This window comes from Scophthalmus maximus, chromosome 18, assembly GCF_022379125.1.
Source record: "Scophthalmus maximus strain ysfricsl-2021 chromosome 18, ASM2237912v1, whole genome shotgun sequence".
Lineage (NCBI taxonomy): Eukaryota > Metazoa > Chordata > Actinopteri > Pleuronectiformes > Scophthalmidae > Scophthalmus > Scophthalmus maximus.
In genome coordinates, this window is record NC_061532.1 from 14,375,138 (window position 1) to 14,397,032 (window position 21,895).

Consider the following 21,895-nt stretch of genomic DNA (forward strand, 5'->3'; position numbering starts at 1 on the left):
GAAAGAAAAAAAGATTAAAAGGCCAGAGCTTATTGTGAGTGGATCCAATGCATGATATTTCAGGAATTCCCTGACCCTGTAGGCTCCACGTGTGGGCCTGTCAGAGCAGGCTGCTCTCTTTCAGCTGCCCCCCACAACAAAGGGTCAGTCTGACCCAGCGGGCCTGAGCAGCCCTCCCACACTACTGTCCACTGCCATTATCCTTTCCAGAGGACACCATGGCGGTGGGAAGCCTACCAACATATCTGCCGTCCAGCTGGGACAGGCAGATGGGTAGTGACTCCACTTTTGCAGCGCGCTGTAAAAACAAGCCACAAACAAGCAAACAGCAGCACACAGGAGGTGGACAGAGTTAGATTGTGACCTAAAGGCCTGTGTTTTAAACATCAGACATTCAGGGGGGAAAACAGAGGTGTTGACAAGTGAGGGAAATAGTCTTTCATCTCCCAGTGACAACTGCTTATGTCGCCTTGAGGCTAATATACAGCAAGAAAATGTGCTGGGCAGCTCCCTGGATATATATATATATATATATATATATATATATATATATATATACACACACACACACAAACATGTGGCTGTGGTGACAAATACTGTGATTCCATGGGAGTTGTGGATCTCTCACCTGTCTGATGAAGAAGTCCCCGTGGATCAAGGACACTAGGCCAAAGTTGGTGTATTTAAACACATGGTCCATCAACCACATCATTTTTTGTACCACCTGGATAAAAAGGGAGCAAAAAATATAATGAACATCTGTAACAAACCGCACATAGTTCTACTCAGTCCCAAATTCTGCTAGAAGCAATAGCACAGGACTTTGGCTTTTGGTACCAATGCCCCAAGATGATACTGCCCCCTCCAAGCACTTCCACCATCATGACATGCACCGATGCAGCTTTGGCTTACTGTTCTCTCAGTGCTAAGAGGATAAACTGGGCCAGGGATGCAGTTGTTGAGGCGGATCATGTCATCATGTTTGTGCAGTGTAGCTCGGCAGCTCCAGTGCAGTGCCGGCCGCAGCCAAAAAACAAAATACACATCATCACAGCTGCCCCACCATCCTAAGAACAAAAAAATATATATTCACATCCAATCTCCGGGATGATCTGTTCGGGGACGCAGGACAGCAGGCTGCGTGTTTTGAAGACAAGAGTCAAATGATTGATTCTCTTTCAGGATTGACGATTTGTTTGACTTTTCTCTGGTAAAATTCTCTTTTCAAACTTACTCCTTCTGAAAATCTTCAGTATGTAACGTTATCATCATCATCTAGTTAATGACTAAGTGTAGTGGCTCCTTGTCAACCTACATCTGTCAACCTGCATCTCTCTGTGATCGCTCACGTCGTGTGTCAATGTCTAATTCATCAATACAGATCAAGTTCATGTTGTTAAGACAACCATGGTAACTCAACTGCTGTGACATCAAATACAAACTAACTCCCTCAGTATCCTGTTGAAAACAGAGGAGGGGGTGTGTGGACATGTTTTTGCTTCCCTACCTGTTGACAATAATAAGTGTGAAAGTATGCAAAGCAGCCACCGCTTGAGTCTTCGCACATCTGTTGTTGGCTGCCTGACAAACTTGAACTCACATTCTTTTTGTCATTTGAATGCAGCAGACCACAGAGCTGCTTTGAGCTGCCGCCTGTCTCGACTGACTCGCCTGTTTTGACTTGAAAAAAGCATCAACCCTTCACTATGGCTCTCCTGTACTATATATATATTTTATATATATATATATATATATAAAACCTCCCTCCTTCCAATCAAAAAGACAGTTTGTGAAATTGACAAAACCGAAGCTGCATACGATGACTTAAAGATGAACTTCTCATCAAACTTGAAGTGAACCTTGCTCTTGTTCACTGCACTTGTTTAAAATTGTATTTATCAAAACAAGATAACAGTTGAGACGTTTGCTTGTAACTTGGCTGGAAGGGTTCTTTGAGCAATGTGCACAATTCTACAGGAACTCCTTATTTGCAGTTACAAACGCAGCGTCTCGAGTGTTCACAGCTCACGTAACCTCCCTCTCTTCTTTGTACAGATCCACAAAAACAAGAAAAAAAGAAAGAAGAAGAAGAAGAAGAATAGCAAACGTTAGAAGTAGCCATCCAAAAGAATCTGTGTTTTCAAATGGTCTCGTCTTCATCCCATCCACAGGTGTCGTAAAGAAAGTGAGGACTGTGCAGAGCACTGCTTTGTGTTTATACGAGCTAACGGCTGCTAGCTGGCCAGCACCTTACCTCGCCGCTGTGGAACGCTGGTGTCGAATTATTATTTACGCCCATCGTTTTGTTGATCTGATCACAATCACGCCCAGACTTCAGCCTGTCCAGCCAATGTGTGCAAAACTCCCCGCAGGCCCCGAACTTCTGCATGGCTTTTACTTAAGTTGATTCAACATTGCTTTATTCTTGGAATTTGTGGGGGAAAATACAGATCTCCTTCTTACCGTGCCCTTGTCTTGCAGGCACATCATGAGGGTGCACACGTCTCCCGTGGACTGGTGGTTGACGATGACCATGGCTTCCTCTTCAGAGATTGGCCGTACATCGTCGCCCCACTCCGTTACTGCAAGGCAGAAATTATAGAAAAAGAATTTGGCTTAACAGGATGTGCAAATAGGCTTTTGGCAAATAGATGTTTTCTTCAAGAAAAAAAAAGGTTTCTGTTGACCTTCAGTTTTTGTCACTGAAGCACATTGTTTGTATGTTTGAGATCTGAATACATTTTTAGCATAGTGACGGTCACAATCCAAGATCAGTCTTCTATACATAGTGTTGTTCATTGGACTACAAGTGTTGCTGGGCGTCAGACCTCTTCAGACCTTTTTTTTCGAGTGCTTGCATCACCACTCATTTCCCAAACAGATTCACAATGTCCCAATTCACTTTCAACATCGATTCGATTATTAATATATATCAGTTACAATACCAATTTAGCTTGGACATAAAAGAGATTCTCAAGAAACCATCTAACCTGATGAATCTTCAGTGTATTACAAACAGCATCTTCAGATTATAAACCCACCACCTTAATGAATTACAGTCATAAGGGGGTGAGCACTTCTTCCAAGGATGCACACTCAAGTCATTTTGGAAAAAGATAAAACTTTTTTTTTCCATTCAATTAAATGCAGCGGTTCAAACGAAGCTAGCAAAAAAACCCAACAACAATCCAGTTACATTTTTTGGAAATTAATCTGGAACTAGATTTGGGATCAACACCAAACACGGTATAACTATACAAAACACAACACGTTGGCTTTTTGTTGAAATCTAATTTGTATTTCTCAAGAGTGAATGTTAGATCGTTTAAAACAGACAATCTGTCCCATGTTGTGTCTTGTTGTTAAATCCACAAGGGTCCTGACACTGACTGTAAACTGCCTGCCAGCTGTGTTCCACATGTTGTCTCTGCCTTGATCAGTGTGCCTTCTTACTATCAGTGGGTTGCAAACACATTTACAGTGTCAGTTCACCCCTAGACAGGATTTAGCTGATTCCATCATGTAGATTTTATGTATTATGCAGAACCGAATGAGTCATAGCTAAAAAAAAAAGCTTTTTAATTGTTGTTGAGAGGAAATGAAAATGAGAAAGAAGAAGTGAGTTTCAGGAAATGGTATCACAATTAGTACCAATATTGACCACTGAGCAGTGCAGAAGAAACTGTGCCAAGAGAAAAAAAAAGGAAGGTCTGTATGTCATAATACACAGTGTTAATTCTTTTTTTGATAATTTGAGCTTCCATTCATATATCAAGTGGTTTGTGGTGCAGTCACAATGTGTAGAAGTGCAACATATTTTAAAGTTAAGGTATAATAATACTGAATATCTAACATCTAGAGCCCGGCGGTTATAATTTTAAGTGCGCTGAGCTACCTTTAGAGACACAGAATATTAGTTAAATCATCTATACTTAGTATCTGAAGTTGAACTGAAGCACTCACTTCTTTTTTTAGGTGGCATTAATTTATTTTTAGTAAAGAACACAGAAGGTACTTGACAAAGATTACAGTGTGAATAGCCTAAGTTTTAAAGACGTAATCATCAGGCTTTGGCATCAACACGTAACTTTAAGAGCAGGCTTGTCGCCATGGGAGTTCCCCGACTGAAGTAATACTTTGGATAAACGGTGCGTTAGGTCTTCTCGCCCAATGTCAGCTGGGATTGGCTCCAGCCCCCAATATAGATAATGGGTGGGTGTTAGGTCTACATCCTGTTACAACAGGAGCTCAGGCTTATTTGCATGTCTACAATCAATGAATAATACTTCACAGTTCAAGTGAAACAGCTTAACCAGGGCCTTTGTTGGCTGTCAAAGTGATAAAAATAATACAAAACAAAATATAGCTGCAAGCTGCAATTCTTTGGGCCACGCAGAGGCACATCAAGCAGGGTTCACTGCACACAGGTACACCAAGGTCTTATCAACCCACAGAACAATTTTGATCAAACTCATTTCCTCTTCTTTTGACTTTACACAGGCAAAAATCTGGGGAGTCTTGCTACTGTTCAAGCTTTACGCCGGCAGCAGAAGTAGTTACAGTCCAGAGTCGGAGTAAAAACAGAGAACCTGCACAACAGGAAAGACACCATTAGTGTTACAATTCACGCCTCTGATTCAAAACAAACATGCCGTCTTAAAATCACACATTAAGCTGGCATGTTCAGTTCAGTTCAATGTAAACAAGCAAAGGGTGTCATGATGAGAGGCATTCTTCACGGCAACACAGCAGGATCTCTGTATAACGGGGGCTATTGAGAGCATGGGGGCTACTTCACTGATCAGTCCCCTGCAGCTGATTGTTGACAGGATACACTCAGGAGCTGCAACAAAGGAGTAAACGCATCTTTATGTGAGATGAGGGACGACAACAACAGTAGCTCTTCTGGAGAGCACACAAGCTCCCTTTGCAATTTAAACACACGGCAGCGACTCTGCACTTGGAAGCAAACTTCCACACGAATACATTTTCATTCAAAAACAGAGTTTTAAAATGAAAACACAGTCTTTGTTCTCAGGTCAGCCCCGCTGTCGGGACAGGAAATGAACGCAAAGACGAGCGCTGCAGGCAGAACCCCTCGCCTTCTCTGCTATCCAACTGATGGAAATCTGCCTCAGCGATGGAGAGGTTTAATCCCTAGAACTCCATGGGAGTAGAAAAATATGATCTTTTTTTTTTTTTTTTTTAAAGCTGAAGGAGTTAGACAAGTTGTTGGCATGTTCAAAAGAAAAAGATCAATCCTCGTGACGATGGGGATCTGGAGCATGCCTCGAGAAAATTTACACATCTGTGACACTTGAGCGGTCATACTCGGAAGGCAGTGTCATCTCACAAGGAGCACGCCTTTGTGCGCTTGCTGAAGTTTCCTATTGTTGCGGGAGACAAGCGTACATGATATCACAGAGATAGGTCATCTGTCGGATGGAATACATTAGGGAAATTGTCTTTGAGAGAGATGACACAGTTGGAGCAGCAGGATGACGGCCAAACTGCAGGCACGAGTCCAATCCGGCATCACTGGTCAGCTAAACGGTGTACAGACCGACCTTGCCGCCTAACGCTACACTAGAGGGGCAGGGAGATGTGGCAAGGTATTTCAGCTCCTGCATTGACAAAACACACATTAAGACATGTGTGGCAAGGGGACATTTCTCCAATGACAGTGGATCCTTTTTGGATACAGTGTCGAAAAGTTGAAGAGAAGTAAATCAATGACAGCCAGCAGAAGAGTGGTGGGGTATTTTTCCCCGCAACAGAACTGAAATAGTGGCCTGGTAAAAGTAGCCAGAAGACAAAACCAGGTGGTAGTCATGATTACAGCTAGTCAAACAGTCAGTATACCTACTATTTTGCCTTTGGCGTATACAGTATTTCGGTTTGCCCACCAGAGAGCAAGTTTGTTTTTCAACTGTGACATATTTTGGTCGCTAAAAAAAACAACCAACACGTAATTTATTTATAAATTAAAAAAAAAGGCTTATGGTGCTTATGTACACAAAGTAGGATCTGGCTTCTCATGATTCTGTAGTTGTGGGGGTGTGTTGTGTTGAGTGCATAATTCCCATACTCTGCTGTGACTGGAGAGCAGGTTTCAGATGTGTCCGTCGCTGCCAGATGCACCATTAATGTCGGACATTTGTTTACAGACGTTGTTCAGTTTTATGTGCTGGTAACTCATTGAAGACAAGTGGTTGAGAACTGGGAAGCAGGAGGCTGCGAAAGATCTGCTTTTCTTCCATGTTGTGTAAAGTGAAAGTTACATTTCAAACATCCTTTGTGTAGCGGAGTGTAGTTACCAACTCAACTGAAGGTGACAGCAATTGGCTTTCACCCAGCTGTCACTCACAGTGTCCATCTATTAATTAGCTATGCCGTCTATCCTTTGAGGGTCACGGGGGGGGGAGTCAAAACCTGGACAGATCGATAAGTCTATCACAGGACTTACATATGCAGACGTACAACCATTCACACTAAAATTCAAACCTACAGGGTGTGTGAGTCGCCACCTGCGTGTCGCTTGACTGTGAGGAGTAGCTGGGGTACCTGGAGGCTACATCCATACAAATACGCTTTCAGAAGTAATCCCCATCCATACCTACACACATGAATATCACATGACAATTCACGTCCATTAGGCGTGTGTATGTGCTTCTTTGCAGTTGGTTGTTAAGGTACAAAAGGTGCTATGGATGAGAAAAACAATGGTGAAAAGTACAATGTGGGGTCTCTTCTTAGACCGACGACAAGGTGGCAACGTTTTGCGTTCACTGCTGTTGGCCGAGTTGTGATAGATAAAAACCAATCAAGAAGTGAGCGCAGGTGACTGCATCATCTTGGCCAAACATCTAAAAAGTAAAATGTAGCAGTGTGGATGTAGCCAGAGAAAACCACACAGAAAGGCCCTGGCTGGCTGGCTTGGCAGATTTGAACCCAGAACGCTCTTGATAACAGAACACCCCACAGCACCACTGGTCCTCCGTTGCTCACAGTGTGTCCAAGAATATTTGCATAAAGTTGAACCTTCCTCAACAAGGCAGGGCTGCAGAGCCAGGTCTCATTCACAATCGATAGTGTCCGTCGCTCTTCCAATTTTTTCTTTTTAAATATGCATGTGTGAACAGCCTGTATGAGGCCATGCTGGAGGCTCAACAGAAGCTGTGATGCTCACAGTTAAGAAAATGAATGTCAACAACAACCAACTCTGAGTCACACATTATGAACCTCATGGCAGTAGAGGGGAAAAAGTCAGAGGGTTAACCAAATCCAGTGGCATCCAATCCTTTCAGAACCACGAGTAGAAGTCGCGTCACAGAGTAGTGAAGTCATATCACGCAACGAGAGAAGAGTTGATCAACAAGACAATGGCAGGGGATTTGGTGTCACGGTGTCAAAGTGCAATCGCCTAATAAGCAATATCAAGTTTTAAATGCCAGTGCTAAAAAAATGCACATGAATACACCCCCTCGCACACACACAGTCAAGTATACCACAAAAGTAAGACTCCAAAATGGTGTCCACAGCAAGTTATCTACCAGAAAGGCCACACAGGAAGCTATCCATAAGTGGAGTGTTGAAGCAATACTCTGAATATAAAAAAAGGTGAAGGGTGGAATGCACAGTTGTTTAAAGACCTCCTCTCCAGGTCAGACATCTTTGTCCACAACAGCCTGTGTCTACAGTGAATGTCAATGGACCAGCTCAGCAGTCGAGAACTTTACCCTCACAACAGACTTGTGGTCCAGCACGAAAATGACGCCGTACTTGTAAAAAGTCTGGCATAATCAATAACAATGGTGTTTTAATGGTGTATTATGGAGTTTATTACAAGGTGGTAAAAGTTCCCACATATTTAACATCTTACAGCTGCATCACGAGTATACTACCAGGCTAAATCTGTCTCAATGTTGCTTCAACGGAATAAGTTGGGTGTCATGAATTGCCTTTAACTTCCTGCCCTCGTTAAAAGCTAAAAAGTCCACTTGACCCCATCCATTCTAAAAGTTTGCTGGATCAATCGCATCACAACGACGCAATTAACATTAAAATATGGATTTAACACATAACGTGTTGCTCATCCACATCAATACCCCATAGTCTCCCCCGCAGGGGGCGAGACATCAGCCTCCTTTTATGCAAACAGGTTTGAGGGCCTCAGAACAAAAGTGATGTTAATTCCCATTCATGTTATTACCCTCTGAACTGAACTGGAGAGGCAGGGGCCATTATTCCAAGTTGCTTCGCCACCTTCACTCGAGCTACAAGGCATGACTGCATGTGTCTAGACCTACATCATGTTTTTGAAACTTTTACCAAAGTCTGCTGGGAAGACACCAAAGGTTTCCTAGATAAAAGCTTTCAAAAGTGCATCAATGGAGTCAGTGTATATAAATGAACAGCATACAGCTGTGACAATACGTTTTATAAGTTGTATTTTTTTTTTAGAAAGCACTGGTATCAGTTCGGTACTCGGTGTTAGTCGAGACGCAAAAAAAGTCCAGGTATGGGGAAGTGTGGACGGAAGGAGTAATCATATCAGCAGGGATGCGTTTTGTGGATGTAGCCACGATCTGTAACCAGGAAACGAGTGTGGTCTCCACGATTACAGTCTTCCGACAGACTACCTGCTCATTGAACATGTAAGGTAAACTTAATCCTGCCTACTTTAGTGTACCTGCCTGTGCCCACTGTTTTGTGTGTTTATCTGTCAGTCTGATTGTACAGACACACAAGCTTTTGTCAACAACAGAACAACAGGGAAAGTCCAACAGTAACACTAAGTCCACTTAATACAGCACAAGACTGTTTCTTGGTGAGCATTCATACTTGTTTGACTAGGGTGACTTCCGTAACTTTGCGGCAAACATTTTTTTTATTAATTCCGGAATGAAACAGACAGATCTCTCAAATATAGTTTTCAAATAATTAAGAATCACCCTGCAAAGGGGTTTAACAAACTGCAATCACAATCATTTTGTCACCATCACTACCTGAATTAGCTTTACCTCCCTTTTTGTGTGAGGTCGTACCGAAATCAACCAAAGTTGACGGCGCAGGAAAAGGCGTTGGCGGTGTGGAGAGAGGGAATGAAAGAGGAGCCATCCTCCCTAAAACAAGTCAGTGTCACATCAAAATGATTCTGAAGCTGTAATTTCAAAGGTCAAATGGCTGCATAATGATGCTTTAACGACATAAACAAAAGCCTACGTGAGAAACTTGAGATTTAATTTCTAGTTCAGGGGTCGAGCAAAGTACTTTAACAACTAATCATCTCCAGAATTATTGTACATACAGTGAAAATGATAAAGAATATGCAGCATATGCCACTGATAACATGATCTATGCTATCTACTACGACACAACTGTTCCGTCTCTCCGGTGAGGGTGAGGCAACGTATTTCATGTACGTATGACAGTTAACAGAAGCTCAGACAGTGTGTCAAGCTGTGAATATTCCCATTTCCCAGTGACACACACCGTAGCATTTATTGAGTGAAAGAGCAGAACTGAAAAAGAGAGAGAAATATAAAAATAGAATAAAAATAAATCTCACAGGCTAAGTTGTAACTGGAACAATGTTACCAGAATTAAATACGGATCTATATACATGTAAATATGGGATCATTCAGCAATTCAGCAATGTGACTTTAAAGTACAGCTGATGTCTGGAAAGAATGGAGGGGGGGTATGCACTGCAGTTGTGGCAGTAAAGGTGTAAGTTGGGGCAAAACCAAAAGCTTCAGAGTTGTATGCGTCGCCCAGATTCAGAGGTCATTCACACATTGCAGGGAGCTGGTGGTGGTTACACAGGACGACCTTGTGAGGGGAAAGGTACCGGAGGTGAAATCAACCCATCCTTGTCCCCATGGCCTTGAGCGCAGGTCACAGCTCTGACACTGACACATGCAGCAGGTCTACTGCCAACGCCAGCTGACCTGGCCACTAAAACTGTCTTTCTAGTGTTATATTGCGAGCGTTTGTTGTTTACAACTCATTTACTGCACAAATCGTATTTTCTGTCAAATCTTTTTCCACATTTTTTGTAACGGGGGCCAATGTCTGACAGCAGTCACTCTTCTTCTGACTCACATGTGCCAAACAATACAGAAGACGTAAACTCACCGTCATGTTTGAGCAATAAAGTGACTGCATGTCAGGTGACATGTCATCATCAGGGCTGCTACATAGTGCTACCTGGGGTTATCTCGTATTCCACCGTAAAAAAGCTTCTGATAAGTTCATTACAAGGCTCTTATCTGTACACTCAAAACCCTGTTGCACCATAAAGTCATCTCATTTCTTCACGTGGGCCCATCACGCCAGTTTGGCTCCACGGAACAGTGACGTTTAAATGATTATATAGCCTGATACCTCACTGTTCCGTAACAACTGTCTGATGATGCACCGGAGCTGCATATTCAGACTAAAGTCACATCAATGAGACATTAATTACAATGTAATAAATATAGATGGATGTCACACAATCTGGGAATAAAAAAAAACTGGATTTGAACAATATACCAGTTGGTTTGATGTATAAAAATTAATATGAGAAGTTCCAGACTGTAGATTACAGTATATATATATATATATATATATATATATATATATATATATATCTGCTAATCGAGATTTAAACTTAAGTCACCAAGTGGCATGTTTCTGTTGCATGGGGCCTCACCTCCAGACACCGTCACAGAGATCTGTAACTCATATTGCTCAACAAAAGACCAGGTGTTCTATAGGTGAAACATCTTGCATTATTAACCAGCATGCCTTGTTGCTCCCCATGTTCACCACTTAGCAATTTGTAAGCATTTGCTCTCTGCTCTATGTGCAACCAAACACCACTGACAGCCTGAATCACGTAACCAAACCAGCCAACTGAGAGGATTTAACAAATGCTTATGATAACCCGCTGTTCTTCTACAATATTTGACAGTAAAGTATGTTGTACTTTTCCCTGTACGGCAAAAAGACTAAAACAACAACAAACAATAGTCCAAAACACAAAAATAAACAGTACCAGATGCACCACAATTACCTAATAAATAATATTTGTCAAGATAACAATGTTTTATATAAATTGCTTCCAAAGAAATAAGTGTTCTTGCTTTGGATGGAAACGCTTGATTAAAAAGCGGAACAAAGAGCATAAGATTCAAAACAAAGGTGAGCATTTTCATTCATTTTCCATCAACAATCTCGTTTTTAATCCAACCGTCTGTCCTTGCCCTGTTTCCGACTTATTTTTAATTCAAGAAAAAATACTGTGGGGACCGCAAATTACACATCGGTATCCATGTTTACACCGAGTCCAGTAGTCAGAAACTAGCCCCGGCTTGTGCCTCTCAGGTAATTACATTTGAGTGTTTGAAATCCACGGAGGGTCATTTGACAACACTAAACACACTGTTCTGAAGATATTTCCATGAGAATTGTTTTCAACAAACCCTGGTCAGACTCTTCTAACTCTGCGAATGACAGATTTCTAAGCGTTTTAAAAGAACAAGAAGTTATAAGGCAGTTTTGTAGTCAAAACAAAGATGGCAGCTGTAAAATATCCTTTGTGTTTGTACATGATTGTTGTTATTAGTGTTAATTACCATTTGTTTCTCAACATATGTAGTCTAACCAGGATTTTGGAGAGTTGTTCGTGACGCCCAGAGAGGCGTTGAGTTCAACTTCACAGGTATTGAAGAGCAGCTTTATCCCTGCTCACCCATCAGCATGCTGCTACCATTAGGTCCCGGGTGTGCAAAACTATCTCTGCAATGCATGGAAGCAGATGGAAGAAACTAAGGCCACATCCAGGAGTGATGCACCGTCTTACCTGTGTAGCCTGCGATCCAGCCCCACGAAGACACCATGTTCAGCAGCCACTTGAACATGATCCCCTCGACGTGCCAGAACACGGTGCTGTCCCATATTCTCAGCGGCTGCAGGAGCAGCAGGTACAGGCAGTAGGACGGGATGGCGACGCAGTTGTTGAGGATCATGAACACGAAGCGGAGCGCAGCCGTGAGGAGGACCCAGCCCAGTTTGCCGGCCCCGTCCAAGAGCTGTGCCATCCTGATACACGCCGTCTGGAAACAGAGAAGAGACACACACACACACAGCAGCAGGTTAGCATTTCAACGAGTCACAGGCGCGCACACACATACACACATAGACACACACACACACATACACACATAGACACACACACACACACACACATACACACATAGACACACATAGAGACACACACACACACACACACACACACGCACAGACACACACAAACACACACACACACACACACACACGCACAGACACACACACACACACACACACACACGCACAGACACACACACACACACACACACATAGACACACATAGACACAGACAGACACACATAGACACACATACACACACACACACACACACGCACAGACACACACACATAGACACACACACACACACACAGACAGACAGACACACACACAGACACACAGCAGCAGGTTAACATCAACACTCATGTGTGCACGCACACGCACTCACGCGTGCAGACACATGCACGCGCACGCACACACACACACACACACACACACACACAGGAAGCCTTCCTGCAAAGGGACCAACTTGCCCTAAGCAGGATGATCCAGTGCTGTGTGTAGTAAAAACCGGGCAGAGGCTGAGGCTGTTCCACGGAGGGTGGAACGATACACAGTATTATTCAGACTGCAATCGTCTGATTGATATTCACGAATGAGACATATCGTGAAGACGTGGCCCGGCGGTGCCAGCCATACACGCAGAAGACCGCGCCACAAAAGGACGAGACGAGTCGCACGGGACGTGGGTCGAGCACCACCACGACCTCCTAGCTAGCTAGCGGCGGGCGGAGTTAGCATCTGGACCGTGCGACGGTGACAGCCCCCCCCTGCATATGTCGCTGTTGTGAAACACGCCGACACACAGCGGAGGCAGACGACGAGCCCCGGCGCCGAGGTATCTTTCTGACACGATGCCGAGCCGACGCCGTGGGCGTCCGGAGAGGGAGGCTGGGCACGCGAAGGCTCAACGTCCGCGTTCAACCCTCCAGAACATAGCCCGACCCTGGGCACAAGCAGGCGACCGACAGCTCGGCGTTACTCACCCGCTTGATGTCACTGTAGCATCCAAGGGCGGCCGGTGGGTGGAGGTAATTGCTGGAGCGAGGCAACGACTGTGTATCACGTGTAGCTCACCCTAAACGGTTCGGTTAGCAAATGTTGCTAGTTGACATGGTCCCCTTTGCTGTGGAACCCGCGCTGGAGACGTCCGCTACTGTTACAACAAATCCCGTGTGGTCGGACCGCGGCTGCACCCATCTAGCTAACGTTATCCAGGGCTGCTGGGAGGGGGGGGGGCACGGCGAATCCCGACGCGGGCACCGTTAGCTCGCTAGCTAGCTAGCTAGCGGGCAGCTCCGCTCGAACGTCACTGGCTCCATCTCAGTCGGAGACACCGGGATAAATCCACTGAGGCATCATCATCATCGTCGTCGTCGTAGTCGTCGTCGTCAGGTTAGCTTGCTGCACCGAGCTCCCATTAACGGGTACGAGCGAGAGGCGCGTCGGGCCCGGGGCCCTCGGATCCTGCTAGTTTAGAGAAACGGTACACGGAGTGTAAACCACATAGGTACATCAGATACGAGGGGCGGCGATTGTCCGTTTCTCGGCTGGCGGCGGCGGCGGCATCCGTTATCTTCCTCCGGAGCCCGACACCGCGTCAATGTACACAAAAGATCAACACGGTGAGAACGGAACCAGGTCCGCAGTGCCTTCAAAATAAAAGCTTCGGGAGCGTGGGAGGGTCCGTCTCCGTGCTGGATAAGTGATATGTGGATAGATAGATAGATAGATAGATAGATAGATAGATAGATAGATAAATAAATATAAATATATATATATATATATATATAAATTTAATAGAATCTAAACTAACTCATCATAATAGTATTTTATTCAGATATATTCTATTTATTTGTGCGTTCAAATTTTTTTTAAATACTAGAGTATTAATATAGAATGTATACTCGTTCAAAAGTGTCGGCATCAAGCACCAAAAGTAAAACGTTCTCATTGTGCAGCTTGGACCATTTCAGAATAAACAAGATTTAATATCTTCTATTATTATCTAAAAGGAAGCAGAAGTATAAGGAACCTCAGTATTGTTCTTGTGTATGAGTTTTTGATCAAATGAACTGAGTTACCTCTCACCTCTGGATATATCATGTCATGGTTTTTTTTGGATGGGGCAAAACAAAATGGAAGTTACAATGAAAGTATGAGGCATGAGTTATTCAAGATAGTATGGATTTGTACAAAATGTTGAATTTGAAGATGAACATTTTTTGCTTGTCAAACTGCAAAAATATTCTGTTGTGAATTCTACTATTTGTATCAGAGTAATATTCTTAAGTTCCGTGAGCTTTCAGGTGCTCAACATTAAGAGAGGATGTCTTAATTAAAAAATATATATATAACTTTCTTCTCCTTGATTTTAAATGACTTTGCACAGCACAGTATATATCAGTTTTATTTTGAAAAACCCAGTTGGGAAGTTTTATTTTTGATCCCGTCTCACTTCACCGTGGTTCACCTGACGCCAGCCCCTGGACGTAGGTGCGCAAACTCCCTGATTTCTCATGTACAATAAACTGTTTTCATCATATTGTGACTCACGTCTTATGACTTCATTTTTTTTAAAGCATTTGCACCAATTCAGGAGTCAAATTATTTCAAGATGACATCATCATCATCATCATGGTGGTGTGATTTTTTTACTATTAAAATCAATGCATTTGCTTCAACTGTAAAACTGAAACAACAAAAAGCTACCGAGTGTGCACCACTGTTAAAGTTATATAATGTGACGATGCAGAAACAGGATGTTTTTGAAAAAAAAAAAGTATGAAATCACAGGTCAGCGTGATGTGACATAATAATTATAAGTAAATTGATCTAATGGCAATAGACAATATTCTGACCGTGAACACCGTGATTCAGTCGAGATGGGGAATTGTCACCAGAGAGATTTCAGTGCTCTTCAGACAAAAGGTGTTCACGCAGTGACTTTGCTCTGCCCCCTTATGGTCCTTTGTGTCATTGCACTCTGTGCAAACCCCCCCAGTAAATCCAAGGACATTCTGTGCTTAATTGTCCCAGAGATCAGTGAATGCATGAAATATGATGGGACTAAAAATACATATAGGGAAGGTAAAGCCAATATCACATTTTATGCTGGCCGATTTTCACCTTCAGATCTCACAGAGGGCCAATCGTTTGCATTCTCACTTAAGAAGGATTACACTGAAGAAGCAGCAGTAAAATGAAATCTGGTCTTTTAATCATTTCCCCCCAAAAAATATATTTACATATTCAGTTTCTATGAAACAAAATGGACCAAGCACGCGAGCTAAAGCTGTTTTTGACAGCAGAAAAAAAAGCATCAAGGGGCACGTTTTTTCAGAAGCGGGAATATGCCGCTCCCCTCTGAGGAGCAGGCTGTGCTCCACTCTGCTGCTGCTGCTGCTGCTGCTGCTGTTGCTGCTGTTGCTGTTGCTGCTGCTGCTGGTGGCGGAGTTGCTGGGAGTACGGGTCCTCCAGGGACTTGACCGACACCGTCGTCTTGGGCCCCGTCTTCCACTCGGTGCCGCTCTCGTCCACCACGGATGCCTCCACGGTGACGGTGTGCGTGCCGAGGATGGAGAAATTCAGCAGGAACTGGGTGCTGAAGTAGTCGTTGTGCGGTTCGACACGCTGCTCAATCTCATTGGTCTTCGCGTCGAGTGCAATCTGAAAGGTATAAAATGTGGGAGGGGGTTAAAAATATTGGAGTCTTATTGTCAACACAGCCAGGATTTATCAAAAAAACAAAAAACAAATGGGAGAACCAAAGTCTGAACTAGCTTGATCTGTGGAAAAATACACAACATACTGTTTCTGTAATTTTTAAATGAATAACCAAATATGAAGGCTACAAAGCGAGCACACACCTTGTAGTCAGGGCCTGTCTTGCTCTGGAGAACTGAGGTGACGTTGAGGCAGACGGACTGGATCTTCCTGAAGAGTCCTGGAGTGGAGCCATGCTGCACGACCCCCTCCACTTTCAGAGTCAGCTGCTGGTTGTTCTGCACCGGGATCGGTTCACTCGGTGTTCGGGGAGATGGAGAGAGGGCGAGCTGGAAGAATTTTAAAAAACCACGCACACACAGATTAGTCATAAGAGAGCTAAAGGAAGTCATACTGTATGTAGCTGCCACTGTACTTTTACGTTTAGCATCAGTGACTTCAGACCAAGATGTCATTTGTTTGGCATTTATAATTAGTGATAATAAAATGAGTCAGTGTACCTTAATGCTCGTTGACTGCAGCTTTTGGAAGAAGTACCTCTGGAAGGACAGCGGGACCTTGAGCAAAGCTATAACAGCGTCACACAGACAACTTGTGTGCTGGAAAACAACAACAACAAACAATACATTCACATTTTTGTACATTTGTTGCAGCTAATTTCATAAAAGAAAAAGGAAGTAATTTTCCTTTAGTTAACAAAACATGTGTTACCACCTCTGCAGCCCAAACTGTCAGCATGTGCAAACTCTGTCGTCACCAGGTCTTACCAGGTACGACACCGGGGGGTGTTTCTTGGTGAGGCCCTCCACTTCCTCCAGCACGTGGTTGAAGACCGACATCATCCGTCGCTCGTATTCGCTCTCCGTCTGAACCGTTCCCAGGGTGCCGTATTCCTGAAAACTAGATCAGAGCAAATGAGAGAGCGAGAGAGATCTGTTACAGACAAATGTCTGCCAGGGGGAGTCCATTCAGATATATTCTGAAAAGAAAATCATTTCAATGCTCGGTCGTCATACGTGAAAGGACTAATGTCTTAAAAGAGCTTCAGATAATTCTTTTATCTAATTTCTTTCCTCAATCGACAAACAAATGAAAATAACACCATGGTCCACCTTTCTGGACGACTATTCTCACCTGGCTGCCTGTGGGTCCAGAATCAAAGCTTCTATCACGTGCGAAACAAGCAAACAGCTCTGCTGTTGTCTGGACAGACAGTTAAAGAGAATTACAGCAGAGAAAAACAGGTAAAAAAAAAACACAATGCGACCGAGGCAAGTTGAAGGATACAGCTCCACGTTACGAAGGGTGGCGTAGTCTGCGTCGAACGAGGACTGGTGTAAATCAGCGTAGCGCGCTGCGAGACTTCTGAACTCGTCCATGCACACCTTCATCTGAAAAACAAAGCCTGGACAGTGAAATAGAGGTCGAGACTGGGATGGATTTTCACCAGTGCACCAACAGGATTTTACGCCCCTGACAAGTAATGTCAGGGCCCTAGTGAAAACCAGACTATGATTTACAAACTGATGCCAGGAACAAAGGACCAGACTTCAGTGTTTTACCTGCAGTGAGATGCGGCCGCAGCGCTGCAGGTCATTGCCTGAGGTGAGGGCGATGGTGGTGGCAATGGCGGGAGGGGGGCTGGTTTTCAGGCTGTTGCAGGTGCAGATGAGCTGCGACAGGGCCTGCAGGGTGTCGATCCGCAGCTTAATGAACTCGCACTGGAATGTGAGCGGGCTCAGAGGAGTGCTGGCAGCCTGGAGGAAGGGATTAATCAGATAAGTGTACACAGACGCAACGGTTAAATTGTCACACCTTACGAGATAACAAGTCGGGTACTAGGTGGTTAGAGTCTCCAGACTGACTATCAGCTGCTCTAAGCAGCCTGACATTAGTGAAGAAAGAAGTGCGGTAATGTTTTTTTTGACAAGCAGATGCCATGCAGCGAAACTGACCGTGAGGGAGGCGATGCCCTTCTGGTAGGAGCGCAGGGCCTCGGCGATGGCGCCCATGGCTCCGCTGTAGTCGCTGTCCTCCACGTGACTCAGGCACTGCTCGGCCTGCGAGAACTCCTTCAGGCTGTTCAGCCAAAAGTAGAAGTGCTCCGACGCCACGCGGGTCCGGAGACTCTGGTATAGCTCGCTGGAGAACTCGTGGCATCCCTGCAGATGAAACACGAGCGCTTCTGTAATCCTGTTTCTGGAGGTGGATGGCTCCATATGAAAAAAGATTTTTTGTATACCATGCGTGAGGCTTGCCGTGCGATGCGGTACACCGTCCAGCCATTAGCTACATTCTCCAGCTGTTGCTTGATGACCGTCTTCACATCAGCTGACAAAGATGACTGGCTGGCGACAAAAATCACTGTTGCCAAGGAGACCTGAAGCAAATCCCAGTGAGTAGGACAAGTGTTCAAATCCAAAATTATACAATATATTATATACAATTATATACAATATCCATTCTAACTGTTTTAAGCAGCAGATGTGTGTCTCACCAGAAGCTCTTGCTGCTTGTCGGTGGACGAGTGACTGGCCACCCGGTAGAGGTCCACCAGGTCGCCCAGCATACCATCGCCCAGCACCGGCAGGTGGGTGGCGATGGCTGCCAGAGCGTGGCACATAAGCACGCGAGAGGAGTCACAGGACAAGTGGAGCTGGCCGAGCAGGAATTCGACGGCCGACTGGCTGAGGTGGGGTCGACTCTTCAGCATCTTTACCAACGAGGTGAGGGCCGTCTAGGGATGACACAAATAAAGGGGAAGTAGAAAGCTGGTTATTAGTCGTCATGTTGATGAGGGTTGGTTATTGATAAAGGTGTAGAACAACAAAGAAGTTTCAGGTGACGTTAGCTGGTACCTGAAGGCCTCGCACACCACACATACAAAGTTTAAATTTCCACATTATTATTTAATAATCAATAACACACATAAAAACTGTCATTACAGTACAAAACTGTAATTTAAATCAAGAACTATACGATAAGAAAAAAAGTAAACAAGATTACAAATCGGACCGATTGGGGGCCGATGCCGATATCCATTATGATATTAGGGACTACAAGATTTCCGATATATATCGGCCGGTATTATATATATATATATATTTATCTGTCAATGATTCCCAAGATGTCGTTATCAAACCTTTACGACAAAGAAATAATAAAGTGATTGAGGCTTGATATTTCAACTATAAATAAAAAGTAAACACGAATACAACCAAATATATAGAACTTGAATCAGGAAAAAGACAATTTATTTTGCGTAAAAAATAAACATAAATGCAAAAAAAATTCTGCATTGTTTATTCTGTAAAATAAAAGATTTCATATATAAGCGCTCCTACTGATGTATCTGTGAAAGGCTCATTGAGGCCGATATTATCAACCTAATTCCTTGTGTATTAATTAAACCTTCATTGTCTCCCTTGTGGTGACAGTGTCTTACTTTGAGCGTTGCCTGGGCACTGGGGCTGCTGTCCTGACTGCAAAGCATCAGGAGGGACTCAACTCCCAAAACTGTGTCCTGCTCCAACTGCACGATATCTGAGAAAGAAAAACACACACATAGGCCTTCAACACCATAGGGCAAACATCAGTGGTGTGAATCTGAATAGAGAGTAATGCCTCTATTCCACGTTGTAACTAACCTTTTTCTGGACAGGACACGGCGATGTTGGAAAGCACGATGACCCCGTGAGCAGCCACTGCCAGGTTGCTGTGGTAACAGCATTCTTGTGCCAGTTTAACCAGGTCGGTGAGCCGAGGGGGGACCGAAGAGCCACCTAAAGGGAGCACATCGGTGCACAGTTGTTCTTTTTCACGATATTATACATAGCAGCAATGGGTCTCTGTGGAAAAAATGCACACTACCTGTCATGTTACTGAAGTACTGCTTGATTGCAATTGTTCCAGAGAGGGTGGAGAGGACGGCCAACATGCCCAGCTTCAAGCTGTCGTAGGGGCTTGTCAGGGCACACTCACAAAGAGTCTGCAGGTAAAAAAAAACCACACTCATATCACCCACTGTTTTTTCAAATCAACATGACTTAAAAAATGCTGTGGTGCACTGTAGTCCCCCATATGGAAATCTACCTGAGTGTTTTCTCTGATCCAGAGATGAGGAGCCTTCTTCGCCAGGAGCTTGAGATCATTAATGGCGAGTCTCTTCACAGCTTTTCTCGGGTCGTCTCTCAGGTACTGAAGGAGGAGTTGTAACTGTGTGGATGAGGAAATCGAATAAAGAGTCACTCGTTTATAGTTTTAAAGAGAACAGTGTGGAAGGTTAAACACCAATTACAAAGCTACTAAACATCATCAAAAGCCAAAAATTAGAGCGTTGCTGCTTTCAGACAATGTCCAGAAAATGGGCTTCGAACATGGTGACTTATTTTTATCTGTCTAAAATGGGGCTCCGTCATCATGGTCCCTACCTGCTTAGGGATGTCAATGAGGGAGAAGGCAGCCAGCTGGGTGAAGGTGTGCAGGGTGACGATGACCATGGGTGTGGAGGGATACGAGCTGACCAGGTGCTGGAGGAGCTCTCGGCTGCTGGACGCCGAGCTGGCGTCGTGGTGCATGTGCTGCAGCATGGGAATCAACTTCAGCTTCAGCTCCACCGGAGTGTCCAAACCTGGGGCACAGGCACAGATGGGAAGAGGAGAAGAGTGAACATAACATCACCTTTCTACGTGTGCTTGACATCCACTGTTTCCCCAAATATCATTGGTCAGACAAATGCAATGGTTTTACCTTGAATCATCTCACTGACTTTGTTGCAAATCCCAGCTGCAAAGTCTCTGAAAATCAGAAACAGCATCTATTAAAAACAACAACATCCAATTCATGTGATCCAAAATGTCATCCCATCATTTTTTTTTGTCCTCACTTTGACTGTGCGGAGAAGCTCGCTGCGGCAAATATGGCAGCCTCGACTTCCACATTGTCGTGAGAGTCCAGACTTTGGCGAATGCTGTGGTGGGCGTTCTTCCTCTCGGGGATGATGGAGGCCAAACTACCGAGCATCCTGAAGCGAAAAGAGAAAAGAAGGGGTTGAAGTTAGCAACCGGCATATGGTAATTTTTAACTTTTGTGGCCCATCTATCAGGACGGATCGTCACCTCAGCGTGATGGCTCTGGCCACGGGGTCGTTGCTGTGGATGACGGAGAACACCCGTTTGACGAACTCGTCCACGTTGAGGATCTTCTCCAAGTGCTTCTCGCTCTGCTGGGTCACCTTCAGCACACACAGGCGCAGGAAGTTGTTCCTGGAAATCAGAGAAAACCGCCTTCAACTCACAAAGAGGTTTGTGCCACAGTCTCATTGACGCCAGACACACGGGGTTACTCACTGACGATGAGCCAATTGTATATCGTGAAATATGCATTTCTTGTATGATAAGTTATAGAAGTGGCAAGGTTTCTGAAGCCTCCGTACCCAAGTCTGAAGATGTCTGCCAGCTTCAGGAAGGCGGAGTTGATGAGGATGGGGAACGGGTACTTCTGGAAGAGTTTGGGGAAGAGCACCACCGCCTCACACTGCTCCCCCAGCTTCCCCGACCGCAGCCCTGGAGTCATGGGAGAAATGTCACCGGTGGTCACCACAGAGCAGCAGCCGCCCTCACGTCTCACGTGTCCGGCAACACACAGACACAAACCCGGACACACAAGGCAACGCCACAACCCCCACAGAGCCGAATGCTAACTCGTTAGCAACGGCAGCTAACGCACCTTTGTCCAGCTCCATGAGAGCGGAGTTGGCGTCGAGCTCTTGTTCCCCATAACAAGCCTCCGACAAGAACGAGCGAGCGGTGGAAATTGACATTGTTGTTTAGTTTATTTGCACTTGTAAGAACACAGCTTTGACTGCGCCCATTGGTCTTTAGGTTCCAGCGTGTTTGGCCGTTGTCACGGATCCAACACTTCCGGTCTGGAATTTTTTCTTCAAAATAAAGCGCTCATTATACGTTACACACTTGAATCCACGTAATAAAAGATT

The 21,895-nt window shown here is 44.5% G+C and overlaps 2 protein-coding genes across 3 annotated transcripts in view; both read right to left on the bottom strand.

Moving 5' to 3' along the window:
* lpgat1 (lysophosphatidylglycerol acyltransferase 1) overlaps positions 1–13,811 on the bottom strand; it is a 36,256-nt gene extending 22,445 nt beyond the window's left edge. For both annotated transcript variants that reach the window (XM_047328513.1, XM_035617634.2), the window contains exons 1-4: positions 13,161–13,811; positions 11,852–12,104; positions 2,464–2,582; positions 629–724 (exon numbers count right to left, since the gene is read on the bottom strand). In XM_047328513.1, coding sequence (XP_047184469.1) covers positions 629–724; positions 2,464–2,582; positions 11,852–12,089 — 453 coding nt within the window. In that variant the 5' untranslated portion in view covers positions 12,090–12,104; positions 13,161–13,811. The remainder of the gene's footprint in view (positions 1–628; positions 725–2,463; positions 2,583–11,851; positions 12,105–13,160) is intronic.
* Positions 13,812–15,372: 1,561 nt separating this feature from the next.
* ints7 (integrator complex subunit 7) lies at positions 15,373–21,822 on the bottom strand. Its single transcript, XM_035618292.2, has 20 exons — positions 21,628–21,822; positions 21,335–21,464; positions 21,018–21,164; positions 20,786–20,923; positions 20,650–20,696; positions 20,331–20,530; positions 19,993–20,115; positions 19,771–19,888; positions 19,548–19,682; positions 19,346–19,443; positions 18,398–18,637; positions 18,143–18,280; positions 17,856–18,062; positions 17,463–17,657; positions 17,188–17,291; positions 17,035–17,103; positions 16,668–16,800; positions 16,401–16,499; positions 16,044–16,229; positions 15,373–15,843 (listed from the first exon to the last, which is right to left on the bottom strand). The coding sequence occupies exons 1-20, from the start codon at positions 21,719–21,721 to the stop codon at positions 15,514–15,516; spliced, it is 2,931 nt and encodes a 976-aa protein (XP_035474185.2). The 5' UTR covers positions 21,722–21,822; the 3' UTR covers positions 15,373–15,513.
* Positions 21,823–21,895: the final 73 nt, after the last annotated feature.

Coding starts and splice junctions, on each gene's coding strand:
- ints7 (XM_035618292.2), bottom strand. CDS start 21,721: ATGTCAATTTCCACCGCTCGCTCGTTCTTGTCGGAGGCTTGTTATGGG. Junction 16,500..16,667: donor ACCCCCCGGTGTCGTACCTG/GTAAGACCTGGT, acceptor GTTGTTTTCCAG/CACACAAGTTGTCTGTGTGA. Junction 16,230..16,400: donor TGCAGTCAACGAGCATTAAG/GTACACTGACTC, acceptor AAATTCTTCCAG/CTCGCCCTCTCTCCATCTCC.